The 22,810-nt window shown below is 45.1% G+C and overlaps 1 protein-coding gene across 1 annotated transcript in view; it reads left to right on the top strand.

The window, feature by feature from the left end:
• Positions 1-7,083: 7,083 nt before the first annotated feature.
• LOC310873380 (rho guanine nucleotide exchange factor 9-like) overlaps positions 7,084-22,810 on the top strand; it is a 42,028-nt gene continuing 26,301 nt past the window's right edge. Inside the window, exons 1-6 of the mRNA XM_083785750.1 lie at positions 7,084-7,257; positions 8,434-8,523; positions 10,233-10,433; positions 15,416-15,595; positions 17,404-17,636; positions 20,420-20,531. Of these exons, the coding sequence (XP_083641876.1) occupies positions 7,132-7,257; positions 8,434-8,523; positions 10,233-10,433; positions 15,416-15,595; positions 17,404-17,636; positions 20,420-20,531 (942 nt within the window). The 5' untranslated portion in view covers positions 7,084-7,131. The remainder of the gene's footprint in view (positions 7,258-8,433; positions 8,524-10,232; positions 10,434-15,415; positions 15,596-17,403; positions 17,637-20,419; positions 20,532-22,810) is intronic.

The raw sequence follows: 22,810 nt of genomic DNA, 5'->3' as shown, positions 1-22,810 counted from the left end.
AAGACATGGACGCGTGGAAGGAACACGTTATTCCGACCTGTTCCTTTCCCCTTCATCAGGCTGACCACGAGGGAGGCAGTAATAGCAGTATATAGAGACCAGGATAACTGCATGTTCTTTTGTGAGGATACCCTATACCCTAGGCCGGGGACACTGGGAGAACAGGCCAACTCCACACAGAAAGGCCCCTTTTCGCCAAACCCCACTTATAGGGAAACCCCGGGACCTTCCGTAGCTGTGAGGCAACAACAACAGTATACCGACTGCACCACACAGTGACCCGGAGTTCTGCTTGCCTTTGACATGTCTGTTCTGTTGCCATGGTTTTACTCTAATGCTGTCACTGTGGAACGGTGACATTGAAACACATTGAACCTGGCTGGTTGGGAACATTCTAAATAAATAAAAAATTTAAAGTGAGGGGCACGGTGGCACAGTTGGTAGTGCTGTCCGCCTCACAGCTAGAAGGTCCTGGGTTCGATTCCCGCTCGGGGCGCTGTGGGTGCTGGCGGCGTGTTTCCTCCTCCGCGTCATCAGTGCCCATACCCGAAGGCGGGGTTGGCGAAAGGGCCTTTCTGTGTGGAGTTTGCATGTTCTCCCCGTGTCCCCTATAGGGTAGGTACCCTCACAAAAACATGCAGTAATCCTGGTCTCTAAACTGCCTCCCCACTGGCCAGCCTGATGGAGGGGAAAGGAACTGGTTGGAATAACGTGTTCCTTCCACGCGCTACGTCCAACCAGGGAAACTCCCCCGTGTCAGGTGTAAAGGAGCAACTTGGACACTCAAGCATGAAGGAAGCACGAGTTAAGTCCGTTGCTCTCCCCAGGTTGGCGGAGCGTGTGTAGAGCCCAGGATCACATTAGATGATTGACACAGGGGTGAAAAATGGGTTACAAAATCGTGGGATAAAAAATATATAAAAAAAAAAAAAAATGTAAAAGCGTAAATAGCAAATCTATACCAGCAGCAGTACATTAGCCTGAGCTTTTCTATCATCAATTTTAGCTATGCGTTGTACAATATCAGCGCTAGTGATATTAGTAATAGTTTATAGGGCTTACTGTATAAGCGGTTCATTGTGCAATGATCATTAATGGCCGTACATTAATGTTTGCAGCATGAATCACGTGCGATCTCTCTCTCTCTCTCTCTCTCTCTCTCTCTCTCTCTCTCCCCCTTGCATGAATGCACACACACACCTATACAACCCCTTTTCCTTTTGGAAGATTGGGTGCAACCTGCAGTGTCCTTGCCTTGCATCCAGTCGTCTTGTCAATGCTATAGTAGAGCATCATCATCTATCGCCATGACAACGGATGTCCCCCCCCCCCCTCCTCTTTCTTTCAGGCATATAGTGGTCCCTCCCCCATGATCACTCCTCTCCCTCGATTGGTTCATATCGTATGTGGGAGCTGTAAGCAGTATAGCCTCGAGAGGGGGGGCTCATCCAGGGGTTTAACCCATTTTAGGCGGGGACCCCTTTTGGTGTTATATATATAGCATTATGTTATGATTTAGCTATTGAAAAATAGCAGATCTACTAGCTCATATAGCTACGAGCTTATAGGTCTGCTATTTTTGAAAAATCGAAGAACGACTGACATAGAAACATAGCTTTTTCAGAAAACTGTCAGGATGTAGTAGAAGACATTTTTAGAATCTGATCTCAGGTCAGAATGGGTTAAGTTGGGGGGGGGGCGTGACGTACTGTAGCTGCTGAGGTTGTGGGCTTAGATCCTCACGGGGATGGAGATTAGTAACACACACGCGCACACACACACACGCGCACACACACGCACGCGTACGGGTGTATAAAGCACGGCAAACACAAACACTCACAAACACACCGTGTCAGCACAATGGCACAATGGCGCTCATGCACAATAACCCATTCTGACCTGAGATCAGATTCATACGAGGTTTCCGCCGGACAAACACTGGGTCTGATGAACCCATTCTGACCTGAGATCAGATTCTAAAAATGTCAGTCGCTCTTCGATTTTTCAAAAATAGCAGACCTACAAGCTCGTATCGCGCCACTCGGTGGCGCGATATGAGCTTGTAGATCTGCTATTTTTCAATAGCTAAAGCATAACATGATGCCCGGTCAGAATGGGATAAGCCCCGTATATAATAATGATCAAATGATTTTCAAAAGGTGCTCTCATCCAGCACGGAGAGGAAGCAGATTCACCCGGAGTGGGGCCGGCCGGGGCGAGGAGGCAAGAAGCCAATTCAGATGACTTGACTTCAGAAGACAAGATAACATCTGTTGTATAGCTAGTATAGGATAAGAAGGAGAGGGATCTTCACAGAAATGACCTCATAATGAAAGCGAGCAACACAAACGTACTATATCCCATTCTGACCTGAGATCAGATTCATACGAGGTTTCCGCCGGACACACACTGGTCTGATTAACCCATTCTGACCTGAGATCAGAATCTAAAAATGTCAGTCTTCGATTTTTCAAAATAGCAGACCTACAAGCTCGTATCGCGCCACTCGGTGGCGCGATATGAGCTTGTAGATCTGCTATTTTTGAATAGCTAAAGCATAACATGATGCTGACACCAAAATGGGTGCCCGTTCAGAATGGGATATAGACAGTAGACACACAGTGCCGTGATAGTTACAGATACAGTAAAATCCTCAGTGTCGTTTTATCCATTTATACTGTATAACCGCAAGGGATCCTCAGGTAAAATGATTGATGGTTAGGAACCAGTGATGTAAATACTAAATAGCTTTTCAATGTAGTGAGTCCCAGGATGCAGGGATGGTCTTTTTAGATGAGTCACAGGGACATTTGATGAGTCCCAACGTTTTGCCATTTTTTACAAATTGCAGCATTTAACTCCCATTTCATTTTATATGGTTATGATGTGGTTATATTCATGAAGAAATGATTATAGCTAAAGCTAGCAAAATAAACTAGAATAAAAAAACAGTACAGTAGTGCATCCTGTGGATGTAGAGGTCATTGTTGTCTTGCATCCCTTATTTTAATCTCTGAGGAACAAAATGGTACCCTTAAAGGGACACTTCACCCTTTTTGCAAAAAAAATATATGTTAATGACGTTTAGAAGCTTTAGAACACTTTCCTGGGGGGCTTCATGTATGTAATGTGTGGTTTTAGATATTTTAGATTGTAGCAGTGAGCCTGTTGTCTCTGATGTCATGGACACTGGGCTCACTTCCTTCCTGCACTACATGTTGTCTCAGTAAGACAGCTCTTCCCCTATCCGCAAGGAGGAGCAGTGCACCAAAGAATTATGGGAATTGTAGTCCAGGAAGGTAGTGAGACCAGTGTCCATGACATCAGAGACAACAGGCTCACTGCTAAAATCTAAAATAACTAAAACCACATATTACACACATAAATACCCCCAGGAAAGTGATCTAAAGCTTCTAAACGTCATTAACATATACTTTTTTTGCAAAAAGGGTGAAGTGTCCCTTTAAAGGTCTACTCTGTAACTCAAAAGGTTACAAACGTGTAACCGAATCCATGCTGAGGATTTGTCAATGTTACACTGTTGTGTTGTTATAGTTAGTTACGCAGTGCTTTTCATTGTTACATGGATTCCCAGTCTCTCCGGCCCTTAGTTTGCGAGCTCCTGTGCTTATATACCTAAAGGTCTAAACAGCTCCCGTCAGATTCGGTTAGAGCTGGCTGTTCATGCCCTTAGAGCCCCGGGGAGAGGATGCATGGTTAGCTCTGGAACTGGGTATAGAGAATGCTGATGAACACAACTTTGGAAAAGAACAATTGGAACAAACAGTTCGGGCGCTGCGCGTGTGCGCCACACATGTAGCCTATATATATTCACGAGGCTCAAAACCAAAAGGTTTAAAATGTGTGCATATATGTTGTGGCGTGGCGCGTGTGAGCAATTGCGTAAGGATATTTTGTGAATGCGTTTGGGTGTGCATGCGGGAAGTCATGCATGCATGCATGCGAGTGAGTGTGTGTGTGTGTGTGTGTGTGTGTGTGTGTGTGTGTGTGTGCACACCACTGTGGGTTCCAGTGTGAGGGTGACGGGCTCATTGGTCAGTGTGATGGATAGGGGTGCTGTGTGCTAGATGGATGGTGTGAGGAGTGGGTGTCTCCCCCCCCACCCCCCCCCCGGAGCACACTTTACCACCTCTGGGCCTTTAATGAGAATGACCTTTAGCCTTTAACGACCCTCTGAAGAATACTGATCACCTGGCTGCTGATCACGCTCGCACACACGCGCGAGCGCGCGCGCACGCACACACACGGACAATCTTTCAAAATGTATAGGCCTAATACTGGGATTTGATTGGACATCACAAGGAAGGAGGTAGGGCCCCGCACACCATATTTAGGCATTAAGGAATTGCTTTATTAACCCATTCTGAACGGGCACCCATTTTGGTGTCGGCATCATGTTATGCTTTAGCTATTTAAAAATAGCAGATCTACAAGCTCATATCGAGCCACCGAGTGGCGCGATACGAGCTTGTAGGTCTGCTATTTTTGAAAAATCGAAGAGCGACTGACATTTTTTAGAATCTGATCTCAGGTCAGAATGGGTTCGTCAGACCAGTGTGTGTCCGGCGGAAACCTCGTATGAATCTGATCTCAGGTCAGAATGGGATAATAAGTCACCATCCTAATGGCTCCTATACAGTAGGCTTCACAAACAACATCAGGATTTGATTGGCCAAGCTGCATGTGGTGTGTTAGTGTTCTGATCAGCGCTTTAGATCAGTGGTTTTCAACCCTTTTCATAGCAATAAGGGCCATTATTTATTTGGCATTTGAGCCACACAGACCACCATTAGGTGAGATTTAGCTTCTCAGACCCAAAGACCGCGCTTTTTGGTCCACAATTCCATTCTGTATTTATGTGGTATACCAGAGGAGAGATAACAGGCAAACGTTGATCGATATAACAATACTTCTACATTCTATAATTGAATGCCACAGACGAAAAACAGTCTAAGTCCACACTATTGATCCATAATGTATAAATTATAGATAAGGGTTCAGGACAACGAGGCCTTTTCGTGGAGGGGTCAGAATGAAATTTGGACTTAGACTGTTTTTCGTCTGTGGTACTCAATTATGTATACGAGTCTACATAGAATCTACATCATTTACACAAAGTCTACATTTCTGATTTTTTTTATTTTTTTTACCCTTTTAGCCGTTACATCTCGTACTGTAAATGTCGTGTTTTGTTCATCGTATAGGCTTAAAGCCTACAAGGAAGTCAGTTTGAAAGTCTTCAACCCGGATCACACTTTATCGATTGCAGTCATTTCATGTTCGTACATAATCGGCTTGCATCTGAAGCGTCTTCTAGAAGAGCCATTTTGAACGGTGCGGCATTATATATGTTTGATCAAACACACCCAAAAGGATCTTTTGATGTTACGAGTGCGCGAGAAGCTCTCTCAGGACTTAAAATATCCATTTTCAACTAAGCATAATGGTTCACATTATGTATTCATGACAGTGAAATCAATCACGGGGGGGAAAGCTGATGAGTCATTCCTCCGTGCACGTTTTGTCAAACCCAGTGCTTGCAGATGAAATAACAAGCTCTCGATGACAGCATGGGAGCAAAGGAGCCGATTATCACCCCCCCCCCCCCGGCCTCACATCGGTTTGGCACCTCAACATTTTTATTGCTTAATTGCATGTAATTATTCTAATGTCATAATGGGGGCCAATTACGGTCTCCGCCCGGAGAGACCGGTGCAGTGCTTTTGTTTCATCTTGTGTTATAGCCCATTCTGGGCGGGCACCCATTTTGGTGTCGGCATCATGTCGTGCTTTAGCTATTTGAAAAACAGCAGATCTACAAGCTCATATCGCGCCACCGAGTGGCGCGATACGAGCTTGTAGGTCTGCTATTTTTTGAAAAATCGAAGAACGACATGATGCTGACACCAAAATGGGTGCCCGCCCAGAATGGGTTAACACAAGATGAAACAACAGCACTGATCTCAGGTCAGAATGGGTTCATCAGACCAGTGTGTGTCCCAGTGGAAACGTCGTATGAATCTGATCTCAGGTCAGAATGGGTTAATGGTCTTTTTTTTTTACCACTTTTTTGTTGTTTTGTATGTGTTGCAGTGTCGTTGTTGTGTCGTCATCGCGTAACGCGTCGTCGTCGACTAATGTGTTCCCCCGGTGCTGTTGTGTTGCTCTATTAGCGATTCCTAAGCTGCTAATGGAGCCCACAGATCTGAGGGTTGGTGGCGTCGTGTATTTGCATTCATTACTGTGAGTAAGCGTGCAAGCCCCCCTCCCACCACACGAACACCAGAAAGCCCTGTGTGTTTCCAACCCCACCACCGCCACTATAGAGCGTCGCAGTCCTGCAGTCCCCTTTCAGAGCGACGAGTGATGCCCAGGAAATAGTTTACAATGCATTTTTTCCCATAGGCATTTCTGAAAAGTCTATGAGGAAAATGAACAGGGATTTCTTTTTCGGGTCTCTCGAGGGGGTGGGACTGTGACGCTCCATAGCAAGGCCCGCTACAGTTTACACCCCCCCCCCCCCTCCCCCAGAGAAAGTTTGAAAAATCATCTACAAAGGTCACATCACACAACAGCGCGTTGTATCGCGATGCGTTGTGAGCTTGTAGTTTGGCTATTCTCACATTTTCCACTTGAAGCTTTAAAAAAAAGAAAAAAAATCGGAATGTGCATCGGACTCAAATCTGGCACAGGTCGGGGTCTAGTTATACAACCTGCCCCCCCCCCCTCACAGACAGACACACACACACACACACACACACACACACACACACACACACACACACATACAAACACTCACCACGACAAGTTTGTCTGTGTGTGCAATTCTCCTCCACCCCCCAAACCACCCAAATACTCATGTGTCGTTGTGTAACCTCATGCTTTCACACACCTGGCTGTTCAGGCTGTATATATATTCCCTCTGGAGTTCCAACATTATATAGCAGCTTTATGTAACACCAGGATACGATGTGAAATAGAGTATGTACCCCTTTCATCGCTCTCTCTCTCTCTCTCTCTCTCTCGTCCTTCCGTACCGCTGCTCTCTCTCTCTAGTTGATAAGTGGAGGTTCAATCGTCAGTGCTGAGGCGGTATGGGACCATGTGACCATGGCGGACCGCGAGCTGGCGTTTAAGGCCGGCGACGTCATCAAGGTGCTGGACGCCTCCAACAAGGACTGGTGGTGGGGCCAGATCGACGAGGAGGAGGGGTGGTTCCCCGCCAGCTTCGTACGGGTGAGTTATAGCCTGACGACAGCGAAACACACACCCCCCTAAACGCACACACACACACACACACACACACACGCGCACGTCGCACGCGACAGTTTTCTGAAAAAGCTATGTTTCTATGTCAGTCGTTCTTTGATTTTTCAAAAATAGCAGACCTACAAGCTCGTATCGCGCCACTCGGTGGCGCGATATGAGCTTGTAGATCTGCTATTTTTAAATAGCTAAAGCACGACATGCACGACACATGCACGACACACGCGCACGTCGCACGCACTAGCCAGTGGAATAATGCCTGAATTTAATAATACATAACAAAGGATAGATCAGAGAGCACCTAGCTAAGTGCCTCTATCTGGTCTGCAGGGGAGACACAACACACAGAATATTAATGAGATGCACAGCGCGCGCGCGCGTGTGTGTGTGCATGTGTGTGCGACGTGTGTGTGTGTGTGTGTGTGTGTGTGTGTGTGACTCCATGTATGCGGAGCAAGACTTCACTTTACCAGTTTATGTAATAATAATAATTATAACCCCATATCTGAGATAAATGAGTCTGACAGTGTTGTTAGCGCATCTAGACACGTATAAACACATTCAGACGCACGCACACACACACACACACACACACACACAGTGAGGCTGGCGACGGAGGTCTTTCAGAACTTCAGACCCGCGTTCAAACAGGACTATATACCGCTTTCCCAGGTGTTTCGGTTCGCCACCAGGCCGGACGGGGGTTCTGAGGTCAGGTTCAGGCATTATTTCCGTGAGGTTATATAGGCTTATAGGCATACTGTATAGTGTTGTTTGTTAGAGGTTATAGGGTATATATGCCGGTTTAGCATATAGTTTTAGTTGAAGTTAAATGTCAGGGTTTAAGCGCAATGAAAGGCGAAAAACACAGAGGAAAGAGGGAGTCCTCGAGTTCAAACACTCCCTCATGACCATCCCCCCCCTCACCCCCCCCCCCCGCCACCTCTTCATCCCCCAAACCCCTTTGCATCTTCATCATGTCCACAACCTGAGAGGGGCGGGGGCTAAGCCTCCCCCCGCCCCCCCCCCCCACCCCCCCCCCCCCCCCCCCCCCCCCCCCCCCCCCCTCCCCCCCCCCCGAAAACAGAACCAAAACAGTTTGTCTCTCTCTCTCTCTTGTTCTGTCATTCTTTCTCCCCTTTGAAGGTGGAACCCCACCCTCCACAGCCCCAAACAAAACAGGTTTTCTATATCAACCCCATAGCAACTCCAAGGTTCCAAAACACTACGTCAAAGGTGCGTTTGTTATCCCCCCCCCCCCCCAACCACAACCACCACCCCTTGCGCCCAGACTCATCTCCACCCGTCCATCCATCCATCACACCATCCACCCCCTCCGCCCGCTCCAGTCTTCTCTGTGCGTGCAAACGTTCTTCCTTCCCCCGGCAAACATATACCAGAACCAGTCCATTCCATGAGGCATTATAACGCTCCCCCATTCTCCCTGCTCATCTTCCTCTCCAGGGCCGCTCAGAGAGTCAAAAGTAAAACGTCCTTTCGGGTCTTTTTAATTAAAGAGTTATTGAAAAATGCCTAACATCTTTTCGTATTCGTATTCGTTGTCTTGACATAATCCATTTTAAAGTGCAAGACAACTTTATTTTTTTATTTGTTTTTACATTATAGTCATTATAGTTACGTTATAACTCCAATTTACTATTGACTCTGACATTGTAATTAACTGGTAATACTACTATAATGCTGCTACTAGCTGGTCTGGGGTCAGTGTTAATGCTGCTACTAGCTGGTCTGGGGTCAGTGTTAATGCTGCTACTAGCTGGTCTGGGGTCAGTGTTAATGCTGCTATACTAGCTGGTCTGGGGTCAGTGTTAATGCTGCTATACTAGCTGGTCTGGGGTCAGTGTTAATGCTGCTATACTAGCTGGTCTGGGGTCAGTGTTAATGCTGCTATACTAGCTGGTCTGGGGTCAGTGTTAATGCTGCTATACTAGCTGGTCTGGGGTCAGTGTTAATGCTGCTATAGCTGATCTGTGGTCAGTCACCCTCATGTCACTCTGCTTGTCTGTGGCGCTGCATCGTTCATCCTGTGTTTGGCATCCTAACCGTCAGCCCTTTGATGTTATCCTGGCAAACTGTGTGTAATAAGGTGCCTCTGCTGCAGAAATCACCTGGCCGTGTGTGTGTGTGTGTGCGTGTGCGTGTGCGTGTGCGTGTGCGTGTGCGTGTGCGTGTGTGTGTGCGTGTGCGTGTGCGTGTGCGTGTGCGTGTGCGTGTGCGTGTGTGTGTGCGTGCGCGTGCGCGTGCGCATGTGCGTGTGCGTGTGGCAGAGTGGCTCAGAGCCTCAGCCTGATGGCCTCCAAAGTCTAATATCTACCCCGGTCCATATGGATACCCCTTTGGTCTAGTGGTCTAGTGGTTAAGATATTGGACTTTCACACGGGAGACCCGAGTTCAAATCCCAGGCGTTACACGTGCCACTGCCAATACTGAGATGTGTGTGTGTGTGTGTGTGTGTGTGTGTGTGTGTGTGTGTGTGTGTGTGTGTGTGTGTGGAGGTTGTGCATGGTGTGTCCTCTGGGCACCAGTCCCAAGCAGAACCTTGTGAATGGACTGTGGAGTTTGGCAGTGTCTTCTCGCTGGACCCAGATCCACTGCCCAGATGACCAACACCTGTTCTTTGTGTGTGTGCGTGTGCGTGTGCGTGTGCGTGTGTGTGCGCGTATTTCTGTGCATGGTTGGAAGGTGAATAATGTATGCGTGAAAGATTTTGTGGTGTTAACTGTTAACTGCCGGGTAATTGATGCATTGTATGAAATATATTTAGAGCATTGCGTAACTGGTGAACTAACATTAAGACACTGCAAATGTCTGACTGTTCTCTGTGTGTGTGTGGTTGTGTTTGGTGTGTGGTTGTGTGTGGTTGTGTGTGGTTGTGTGTGCGTGCGTGCGTGCGTGCGTGCGCGCGCGGCCTTTTGGGTCCTCAGCTGTGGGTCAACCAGGAGGACGGAGGCGTGGAGCCGGCGGAGAGGACCAGCGAGGTGCAGAACGGACACCTGGACCCCGCCAACGACTGCCTGTGTCTGGGCTCGCCCCTCCAGAACCGCGACCAGATGAGAGCCAACGTCATCAACGAGATCATGAGCACAGAGAGACACTACATCAAACACCTCAAGGACATCTGCGAGGTAGTAAACACCTGGCTGACGCACACACGCGCACACACACACACACACACACACACACACACACACACAGTGGCGTGCACAGATAGACACTAGGGGGTGCTAGAGCACTTTTAGGCAATGTGCTCTAAAAAAAACTATATATATAGTTTTTTTTTTGTTTCTTAATTTGTAGTGTGTGGACCATGCGGTGACATTGATCAAATCTTGATAGAAAACGCTTCTACTATATTATTTAGGCCCCCACAATCTAAAGCTATGTTTCTATGTCAGTGGTTCTTTGATAAATAAATAAAATAGCAGACCTACAAGCTCGTAGCGCGCCACTCGGTGGCGCGCTATGAGCTTGTAGATCTGCTATTTTTCAATAGCTGAAGCACCAAAATGCGTTCCCGCCCCAAAATGCGCTGCACAAGGTGCCCTTTTTTTCACTTGAGCACCTGCCCCTCTAAAGGTCATTACACACTGGCGAATTAGCGACGCAATACGAATAAGCGATCTGAAAATGCGAAATATTGCATGTTGCAGTTCGCCTGCGAATCTCTGCAAAATACGACACCAGAGCGAACAAATAAAAGCGAAAACGGTCGCATTTTCGCACATTCGCACATTCGCCACTGATGTGGAAGCTTGCATGGACTTCAATTGTTTTTTTTTAAATGCGAATTATTCGCACGAATATATCGCGTCGCCAATTCGCCAGTGTGTAATGACCTTAAATGTCTGTGCACGCCACTGCACGCACACACACACACACACACACACACACACACACCCCTCCCGTGTGTGCGTGTGTGTCTGGCTGTTCTACCACAACATTATGCTGCGTTCACCAGGGGCGGATGCAAAAGGTGCAAAAGATGCAAGATGCAAAGCTATACACACAGACAGTGTATTTGTAGCTGTCGAGCAGCAGCAGGAGGACACATACTGTAACTGTGCCACCACCTGGTTATTAGTGCTCTCCGCTGCACTGGATGTGGCCTAGACTTTGGTCAGCAGTAACATAATCACCCCCCTAAGATCATAAAATAGTACCCAAAACAGGTCCATCTATAGGGTTGGGAGGAATATTATATTCCATCTCCCCCATTATAATATAGAAGATCTAAGCAGGAGGATCTAGGGTGGAGGTGTATATGTGAATGAAGATGGGATGTAGAAGATCTATGCAGGTTGGATCTGGGCTGGGAGGTATATGTGAATGAAGATATAGGGATATAGAACAGTGTTGTTTTTGGCAGCACATTTTGATTTGAGTTTTAGTCATAGTCTTTAGAATAGTTTTCATTTAGTTTTAGTCACATTTCAGTCACCTGGAATGTGTTGGTGTTAGTCTAGTTTTAGTCGACTAAACGTCATGAGATTTTAGTCGACTATAGAGAGGAAGACCCTTGTTACTGAGCAAACTAGTAATGATTGCCATCGGAATGGAGAGATATTTAACACTTATTTTACAAATAATTATTACTTACACCCCCCCTTAAAGGATATTAAGTGATATTATATGGTTAAAAAGTTTGTTAAAAAGGTTAAAGCTCTATATTAAGATTGTAAACATTGCTATAGAGATGGGGAGACCTCTGTTACTGAACAAGCACTCTGTGGTATATCTATCCAGCTCTTTAATAAAACAGAAAATACACTTTCGGGTGGGTTGCCAGTTTCATTCCAATCAGGAGAGAGTATACCCATTCATCAGCTGCAATGTCATAGTGTTTCAGTTCCAATTTGTGTCTGTTCATTTCTTTGTGTCATCACTTCCAATTTCACTTGTTTATCCCTCATCCTGTATGAGTTCTCTCTCCGGTTTGGATGAAATTGGAATTTGCGAGAATTCAATAACCTGAAAATGCATTTTCCGTTTAAGAGATGCACGCCCCCTGTTACTGAACAAACAAGTTGAATATAGAGCTAGTCATATTTTAACAAAACAAATATCATTAACTGCACCTTTAATTTGTAACCCTTAAATGATTGCCGTACTTTAGTATCATGTCGTGTTAATTGTATATTATTGCGTTATCGTATACAGTTTCTAGCAGACTTTGCCTGTCTTGTATAGGGTCTGTTATGTTCTAGTTTTCATAGTTCTACGTTTATATGTCTTCCCAGCTGTATCTCATTTGTAATCAGCCCTCATGTGCAGGTCTAGATATAAGTCTTGTATGTTCCCCATGTAGTCAGTCCAATTGTCTGGTCACTTGGTTTGTTTGTGATGTGTGATGTATTCAAAACACTACACCGGCCTGGCTGCCATGCATCTGGGTTCTCACCACACCAGTATGTGGCGTTATTATATTCTGAGTAAATGGTTAATACATAATTCAATTCAATTGTGATTTCTATATGGCTGTTTCTTCAGTGTAAATGCACCAACTTCAGCCAGGCAAATTCCTTGTATGTGGAAAAGTACCTCTTAAATGACTGATTGTGATTGTTATTCATAACCAGGCTGTGTTTTGTAGAATGAACATAGACCAGAGGCATTTCTTTAATCACTTAAAGCCTCTACTAGTTTCCTGAAAATATCAGATCTACAAGCGCATAACGTGACAGAATAGGGATGCTAGGGTGTTTAACCCCTTTTGACCTGAGATCAGATTCTAAAAATGTCTTCTACATCCTGACAGTTTCCTGAAAAAGCTATGTTTCTATGTCAGTGGTTCTCAGACCTACAAGCTCGTAGCTCGCAACTCGGTGGCGCGCTACGAGCTTGTAGATCTGCTATATTTCAATAGCTAAAGCTATAGCATAATGCTAACACCAAAAGGTGTTCCCGCCCCAAAATGGGTTAAGGTGTGTGTGGATAATAGATAATGTATTTCGTGTATTGCTAAGCTCTCATATTACTGTACGAGAGTCTTGCAGGCTTAGCAATAGCTGCATTATTATTAGTGCCATATTAACTGTTGCCATTTTGTGACCCAACATGATTCACAAACCAGCAGCCTGTGGTTTTTTCTTTGCCCCTCGGCCCCCTGCTGTCAAAGAGGTTTAGGCTGCTCTCCACTGTTGGAGCACCGTGCTAACCACTTTGAACCTTACGTCCCGAAAATGTCAAGCTTGCGTGTCGTACGGCATTCACTTCTAGTCATTTTTACTAGTTGACTAAGTTGCCTAGTTTACTAGTCGACTAGTCAACTAGTACCAACAAGTTCGACTATAGAGGATTTACTTGTCGACTAGTCGACTAGTTGCTTAATGCCCTATAGCGCGTCGCGATGTTGTGGATTTTTGCATTATCATGTACCACAAAGAATACCATAACCTATAAACCATACAATATATACTGTGGACTTTTCATATTTACACTCACTGTGGGGGATAGATTGTTTATTTACAGCATAGATTCATATGCATTATACATATACATACATAGATTCATAGAACGTATACATTTTACATTTATATTTATACCCTTTAATGTGAATCAAATGTCATCGTCCAAGTGCGGAGGGCCAAACAAGACCCTATACATCTCCTTTTGTTTTTGGTTCTTCGTTCCTGATCCCTGTACATTAACCCATTCTGACCTGAGATCAGATTCATAACGAGGTTTCCGCTGGACACACACTGGTCTGATCAACCCATTCTGACCTGAGATCAGATTCTAAAAATGTCAGTCGTTCTTCGATTTTTCAAAAAATAGCAGACCTACAAGCTCGTAGCGCGCCACTCGGTGGCGCGCTATGAGCTTGTAGATCTGCTATTTTTCAATAGCTAAAGCATGACATGATGCTAACACCAAAATGGGTTCCCGTTCAGAATGGGTTAATACCTGACTGTTGACTCCAATTATGTTTTATAATTCGGTATTGCCATGACGTAAGTATTGCCCACATGGGATCAATATAGGTGTATCGATCTATCTATAAAACAGTGTTTTAATTATGTTTTATTATTATGTTTTTAGAAAAACAGCAGATCTACAAGCTCGTAGTGAGCCACCGAGTGGCACGCTACGAGCTTGTAGGTCTGCAATTTTTTGAAAAATCGTGAATATGTGCCTGAAATCTTTGAATTTATGTCATCTTTCAGAACGAGTTTTTAACTCAAATCTTTGCTACTGAGAGGGTCCCCTGGAACAACATATTTTTAGATAGGGGGTCATTGGTCAATATATATTTGGGTGGTCCTTGACATGAATATTTCTGAGAACAACTGACATAGAAACATGTTTTTTTTTTAAAATAAAACCATCAGGATTTAGAATACTTTTCTTTTTAGTTTTTTTGACGTCAGGCCTAAATGGGTTAAAGATGGAGTGCCGTGATTTTTTTCCCTCCCTAAAACATGATCATCGGGTCTTATTGTTATATAAGGAGGTATATATATTTTTCTTTTTAAAGTGTACAGTATTTGTTAAAATGTTGTTTTTATGTGGGCACGCCCACCAGTTCATTAAGTATGCCTGGTTTGCCTGGTGGGTGGTGATGGGCGGTGATCCACCTGAACTGAAGCCGCACCCACAGCTGTAGTTGTATGATAAAGGGGGAGGGGTTAGGGGAGGGGCTGATAGTGTGGTGTCACTATATTACTGTTTATTTCATTGGCCCGTTTGACTGTCAAGGGTTCAGCCTCCAGGAAGAAACCCTATAAATACAAAGTTAATACACCATTGCACATACAAACGACTCCAGGGTGTCTAATGAAAGTATACTGTCACCTCATTAGACACACAGAAAAACACTCCATCTTTAACTCATTCTGACCGGGCACCCATTTTGGTGTCGGCATCATGTCGTGCTTTAGCTATTTAAAAATAGCAGATCTACAAGCTCATATCGCGCCACCGAGTGGCGCGATACGAGCTTGTAGGTCTGCTATTTTTGAAAAATCGAAGAGCGACTGACATTTCTAGAATCTGATCTCAGGTCAGAATGGGTTAATCAGACCAGTGTGTGTCCAGTGGAAACCCTCGTATGAATCTGATCTCAGGTCAGAATGGGTTAAGGAGTGCTAACATACAGCTGTGGTTGCAGGGCTACCTGCGACAGTGCCGGAAGCGCGTGGACATGTTCAACGACGACCAGCTGAAGGTGATCTTCGGGAACATCGAGGAGATGTACCGCTTCCAGATGGGCTTCGTGCGGGACCTGGAGAAACAGTACAACACGGAGGACCCGCACCTGTCCGAGATGGGACCCTGCTTCCTAGAGCACGTGAGTGGTGTCCCCCAACAGTGGCGTGCACAGATAGACACTAGGGGGTGCTAGAGCACCCCCCTGCCCTTTTGGCAATAAAAATTAAATAAAACGTTTTTTCTTTTTTTCTTAATTTGTAGTGTGTGGACCATGGTGACATTGATCAATTCTTGATAAAAACGCTTCTACTATATTATTTAGGCCCCCCACAATCTAAAGCTATATTTCTATGTCAGTGGTTCTTCGATATATATATTTTTTTCTAAAGCATATACCACAATGCTAACACCAAAATGGGTTACCGCCCCAAAATGGTTTAAGGCAACCAGCCGGTTCCATGCGCTGCACAAGGTGCCCTTTTTTTCATTTGAGCACCTGCCCCTCTATAAATGTCTGTGCACGCCACTGGTCCCCAACACTCACGTGCTCTAGGAAGCAGGGTACCTATCTCGGATGAGATATTCCGTCTCGCTCATCACAAACGCACGCACGCACACACACACACACACACATACAAACACGCACGCGCTCACAGTACAAAAATGCTCATGATCTTTATGTATTCTCTGTACTTTCTTCAACCCACTGTAGTACAGTATATATAGAGCGTCGCAGTCCCGCCCCCCCTACCAGCCAGGGCCCAGGAAATGATTCTCCGTTCATTTTTCCTCATAGACATTTCAAAAAGTATTTATTTAAAGACGTTTATACGCCGCGGACAAAGCCAACTCTTGTCGTGACAAATCATGATGACAAACACATTTTGTTTGGGGGGCCGAACAAATAATTAGAAAGAAGACACTGTTTTTGTTGTTTTTCTTCTTTGTAAGTATCTGTTTGGTCCAAAAATATTGTGTTTGTTGTCATGAGTTGTCACGACTGGAGTTGGCTTTGTCCGCGGCGTATAACCATCTTTAAATAAATACCTTTTGGCCCAGGCCGTAGCGTAACGGTCTGGGCACCGGACTGGTGATCCAGTCGCGGTGTGCCGCGGGTTCGACTCCCGGACCCGACACGGCCTTTACCGCATGTCATCCCCCCATCTCTCTCCCGTTTCCTGTCAGCCTACTGTCTATCCCTTAAAAAATCAATAAAGGCGTAAGCCGCAAAAAAAAAAAAAAACCTTTTGAAATGTCTATGGGGGAAAAAATGCATTGGGCATCATTTCCTGGGCCTGGCGTCGTCATGAAAGGGGTGGCGGGACTGCGACGCTCTATAGGCTATATCTGAGAGACAATTCAGCGCCTCCTTGCTTCTTCATCCCCTCTGGTCATATTGTAGTCCCTCTGCAGTGTTGTTTTTGGCAGCAAATTTTTTGATTTTAGTTTTAGTCATAGTCTTTGGAATAGCTTTCATTTAGTTTTAGTCACCTGGAATGTGTTGGTGTTAGTCTAGTTTTAGTCGACTAAAATGTCATGAGATTTTAGTTGACTAAATCTACAGTTGATTTAGTCGACTAAAATGTATTTTGGTGGGCACTGATGACCGTCGTAAGGACTGTTTTTACACTTGCTGAAAATAGCCGAGCTGCGACGCGTTGTGAGCTTGTAGATCGGCTATTTTCAGCATGCAACCAAGTGTAAAATGACTTATACTTGATCTCTTGTCCACTAGTCCCTTCCTAACATTGTAGTCTAGTTTTTATTTGTTGACGAAATTGCCAGTATATTTAGCCTTAGTTTTAGTCATCATAGCTTAGTTTTCATTTAGTTTCCATTTGGTTTTCTCCAGTGGAAAAAAAGGTGGTCGACGAACATTTCAGTTTTAGTCGACGAAAACAACACTGTGACCCTCTGTATACTGTATATATTCCTGAAACCCGACAGCAAGACGGGTTCTGGATCTACTCGGAGTACTGCAACAACCACCTGGACGCCTGCATGGAGCTGAGCAAGCTGATGAGGGACGGCCGCTACCAGCACTTCTTCGAGGCCTGCCGTCTCCTGCAGCAGATGATCGACATCGCCATCGACGGCTTCCTCCTCACCCCCGTGCAGAAGATCTGCAAGTACCCCCTGCAGCTGGCGGAGCTCCTCAAGTACACGGCCCAGGAGCACAGGTATATACAGCACGACACTCAGAAGAGAGCATGCTAAGAACACTGATCCTACCATCGATACAAGTAAGACGCGCAAACGCGGGAAGCGAACGCAGCTCGTAAATGGCAATAACAACAATTAGAATAAATTACATACTTTTTTAAGGTTTTCTTTTTAAAGTTCTCTTTTTTGTGTTTTTTTAAGATTTTATTTTTAAGTTAAGGTTTTTGAAGTTAAGTGTTTTTAAAGTTTTTTTTTTTAAGTTAAGTTTTTTCATTTTAAGTTAAGTTTTTTTAGTTAAGTTGTGTGTGTGTGTGTGTGTGTGTGTGTGTGTGTGTGTGTGTGTGTGTGAGAGTGCGTGCGTGCGTGCGTGCGTGCGTGTGTTTTGTGTTGCCCTCTGGTGGCGGGCGGGTGGTGTAACAGCGGGACAGACACACAGACACACAGACACACAGACACACATACGCACAGACAGACATGATCTGCAGGGTCTCATAGTTAGTGCTCATTGCGTTCGCAATAATGACTCTGTTATTGAGCGCGTGAATTCCGTTTGCGTCCGAGCATAGGCATGGCGACGCCCCGCCTGCCTGCGATTGGCCTATATACCGACACTGCCAACGTCTTGACTGTCCCGCTGGATAGTCTGATGCGAGGTTTACTCCGTGGTGGGAAATTATACAAGTAGTACGGTATGATACAAGGGGGCGCTAACTTGTACGTTTTATGTTTGTATAGAAGAGGCAAGCTGATATTGTTTATGCCGTTGGCTTTGATGGAATAATTGATTGAACATGCACGCCCATAATATGATTTGAACTTGAACTCCATGCCATCTGGTATAGGAGGTTCAAGAGCCTATAGGAGGAAGCACCAGCAGGCTGACCAACAGTTTCTTTCCTCATGCCATCAGGACACTGAACACTCGCCACATACTGCGCCCCCAAGGAGGGATGAATAGCACCTTACGCACATGCACTTTGAATGCATCAGCACTTTCTCCTGCCAATGGTGTCTGCTCCTTCTACCTTCTTTTTAATAAGGCCTTGCCTCTTTTTAATGTGTCTATTGTTTTTAAATGTGAAGCACCATGAGCCTTGGAGAACGGTATTTTGCTCCCCTGTATGCCCAGTGTATATTTGTGGAAGTAACAATACATCTGATTGATTGATTGATTGATTGATTTGGGTGTGTTTGTGTTGATTGTGTACACTTGAAACATTATTGTACTATAAAAAAGATCTATTTTCCCTTCATCCTTATCCACTTTAGTGTAATAGCATTAGTTTACTATAATTAGATTAATACACGATAATCAACACTTTATTTAGAACACACCCAAATCAAATCATCAATCAAAGCAAACGGCATAAACAATATTAGTTTGCCTCTTCTACAAAAAATAAAACGTATACAAGTTAGTTACAAGGCTGCATTCTGTTGCGCGTGTGTCAAGCTGTCATTCTCTTGTAGCCTAGTATTTATTTCTCAATCTCACCATGGAGTGACCTCAAGTCGGGCAGTGTCAAAGCCCCAGCTCAGTTAGTTAGCTTAGCAAGTAGTTAACCCATTCTGACCGGGCACCCATTTTGGTGTTGGCATCATGTTATGCTTTAGCTATTGAAAAATAGCAGATCTACAAGCTCATATCGCGCCACCGAGTGGCGCGATATGAGCTTGTAGGTCTGCTATTTTTGAAAAATCGAAGACACTTTTAAAATCTGATCTCAGGTCAGGACAAAGTGTCAAAGCCCAACACACACACCGGGTGCGCAGCGACGCGACGCGGCACAGGCCTTGCCGCGCGGCAACGCCTGGAAAAATAGAACGGTGGCGTATCGGAGCGTCAGGCGAGGCCTCAGGCGAGGCGTCGGCGCGCGTCGGACGCCGCCGGTGTGCGATAGGGTTCATTGAAAATAACGGAGGCGGGCTGTTTTGACGTGCGGCGTTCGCAGACGGTGTGTGATGGGCTTATGTAGACCAATCACAGGCAGGCGGGGCGTTACCATGCCTCAGCCATGCCTATGCTCGGACACAAACGGAATTCACGCTTATTGAACAGGTCATTTAACCCATTTTGGACTGAGGTCGATTAAAAAAAGGCTTCTAAATCTTTTTTTTTTAAATCTGAAAAACCCACGTTTCTATGTCAGCGGTGCTCAACCTTTTTCATGTCAAGGACCCCCAGAATTATTGGGCCACGGACCCCCATCTCAAAATATGTAGTTCCAGAGACCCCCCAGAAGCCAATATTTTAGTTAAAAATGTTCTCCGCTCGTAGCGCGCCACCGAGTGAGCTTGTAGATCTGCTATTTCTCAGCAGCTTAAAGCATAACATAATGCTTAAAAGAACACCAAAGGGGGTTCCCGTTCAGAATGGGTTAAAGGTGACGGCATCTCTCTACGTATATATTCATTGTTTATTTTTGTTTCTCAGACCTATACAGTAGGTTCAGCTGACATACAGTACAGCAGCAGTGCTTGACTGCTTGTAGCTGGTTATCTTTCAAACCAGGTGTTGTAGTAACCTCACAGTAGTGTGAACACTGTCGTGACTGGTCACAAACATACAGTGACGGCGTGCTCTTGTCGGCTTTTACCAGATGGAATTACAGACGTATATTATGTAGCATTCTAAGGCTGTGGAACAGATATAGGCTGGCTTGAGCGACTAGGTATAGGCACAGTTTATAGAAGGTGGGTTGCGCAACATTCAGTTCGTCGCTGGTGCCGCAAAACACAGAGCAACAGTTCAAGAGGAACACAATGCATCGGTGCTTTGATCTGCGTTGCGGAGATGCAGGTCTCGTTTTGAAAGGCAGCTGATGCTTGTTCATGCTGCCGTCTGCAAATGTCTGCACGATACTGACAGGACAGTGATCCGCAACAGTGAAAGGCAGGTGGTGTGGCTGTGGGTTAGGTGCTGGTATTCCGTTGGCAGACTGCTTGGCGCGCGCACAAACACACACACACACACACACACACACACACACACACACACACACACACACACACACACACACACACACACACTCTCCTCTGGAGCTGTTGGCCTGCAGCCTATCCTCCAGTCTGTTCTTGTAACTGTGTACAGTAAACTGTGTACAGTAAACGCTGCTTCAGTCTAATTAATTGCTGGCATAACCTGATTGTTTCCAGTAATCGAGGTATAACGTGCGTAAAGCGCATGTTCTGTGAACAAGCGCAGCACAGGTATACAGTTCTCAAACACTCATTCACTCATGCCTTGATTGCACACACATGTGTGAGTTGTGAGACGTACTCGTATACACACCAGCGCGCAGTCACAGGACTGTATCGCGTGTGTGTGTGTGTGTGTGTGTGTGTGTGTGTGTGTGTGTGTGTGTGTGTGTGTCTTTGATAAAGCGCATTTACCCAGCCAGAATGGGACTGAAGCCAGATCACCATACTGTGCCTGCCAGACCTCATATATCACTGCTAGGAGCTGAGGAGGGACTACACGCACACACACACACACACACACAGTCACACACACACGCGCGCGCACACACACACACACACACACACACACACACACACACACGATATAAATGTTACGTGCAAACCGCGCAATTGCAGACACACACAGTCACACACCATCTTCCATGGAATTGGATCAGTAACATGTCTGAGCCGGCGGGATAAAAAAACCCCAGCTCAGTTAGTTAGCTTAGCAAGTAGTTAAAGTGAAAGGTGTGCTATGGGCAGACGGGAGCTCATTAGAATTAAATTGTGTATGGTATTATTGACCCTGTTCCGGCAGAGTTACTGCCGTTGTACACTTAAAAGAGTTTATGCTCCTCTGCCTTTAATAGGTCCAGACAACATTTTTTATCATCCTGTTTTACTGGGGGGGGGGTTTCTTCCAAAGGCAGCATCTTATACCATACTGTATTGCAGGGGCCGTGGGCAACTTTGACAATGGAGAGGGCCACTATATTTCCCATACTCATCCCAGAGGGCCACAGTGCATATATACTACTGTTGTAGCAAAAAATAGCCGATCTACACAAGCTCAAAACGCGTCGGTTTTTTAAATTGGAATCCTGAAAAGTAACCTTTTTTTATTGAATTTCAAATGCATTTAGTTATAGTTATGTTAACTTTATGAACTGTTATTATAACTACATTGGACACAAAAAGACAATACTATTTTAATACTAGTCATTAAAGGTATATTCAGTGATTTCACTCAAAAAACCTTAGGTTTCGTTTTTGGCTGTGGGACCCAGCCTTTCGTCCAATCAGGATAGAGAGTCAAAAACGAAACCTAAGGTTTTTTGACACCCAGGGGTTAACTGGGGACAGGGAGGAACTCCTTATATGGCCAGCACACTCTATAGTATGGAGGATTATCACAACAAAACAAAAAAATAAGTGATATTTGAATTAAGTGAAATCACTGAATATACCTTTAAGTAATTAAAGCGGGTCATGTTTGCATGTTCGGAAATTGTAACAGCTGCAATCAATACTATATCAGTGTTCTGATATTAACCTGCGGGCCGCATTAAGTGAAGTTGGGGCCGCATGTGGCCCACGGGCCGCCAGTTGCCCACCCCTGCTGTATGTCATTGTCTATACTCACAGATTTGGCCATACATGAACCTTCTCGCTAATGGCTTTAGTTTTAATAGATTTTTGCAATTGCTTTTTTTTTTTAAACATAAAATATCTCACCTGAATAATTGAGTCAGTCCCCGAGGCATTGCCAAAGCCTTTCCGGGGGTCCCCGGCCAAAAACGTTGAGAACCTGTTTATGTGTTTTTTGGGCAGCTGTTGCTGATGATTTTACAATTTACCAGCGAGATACTTGTACAATTAAAACTGTTTAATGAACTAGTACTCACCTAATGCCGCCGCCATAGGGGTTCCAACGTGTTTAACCCATTCTGACCTGAGATCAGATTCATACGAGGGTTCCACTGGACACACACTGGTCTGATGAACCCATTCTGACCTGAGATCAGATTCTAAAAATGTCAGTCGTTTTCTTTGATTTTTCAAAAATAGCAGACCTATACAAGCTCGTATCGCGCCACTCGGTGGCGCGATATGAGCTTGTAGATCTGCTATTTTTAAATAGCTAAAGCATAACATGATGCCAACACCAAAATGGGTGCCCGGTCAGAATGGGTTAACAAAATTCCAAAGTGTATACATTGTTTAAGTC

Source organism: Protomyctophum parallelum, assembly GCF_964188405.1.
Source record: "Protomyctophum parallelum genome assembly, chromosome: 16".
Classification (NCBI taxonomy): domain Eukaryota; kingdom Metazoa; phylum Chordata; class Actinopteri; order Myctophiformes; family Myctophidae; genus Protomyctophum; species Protomyctophum parallelum.
This window is presented reverse-complemented; position numbering and strand designations above follow the sequence as displayed.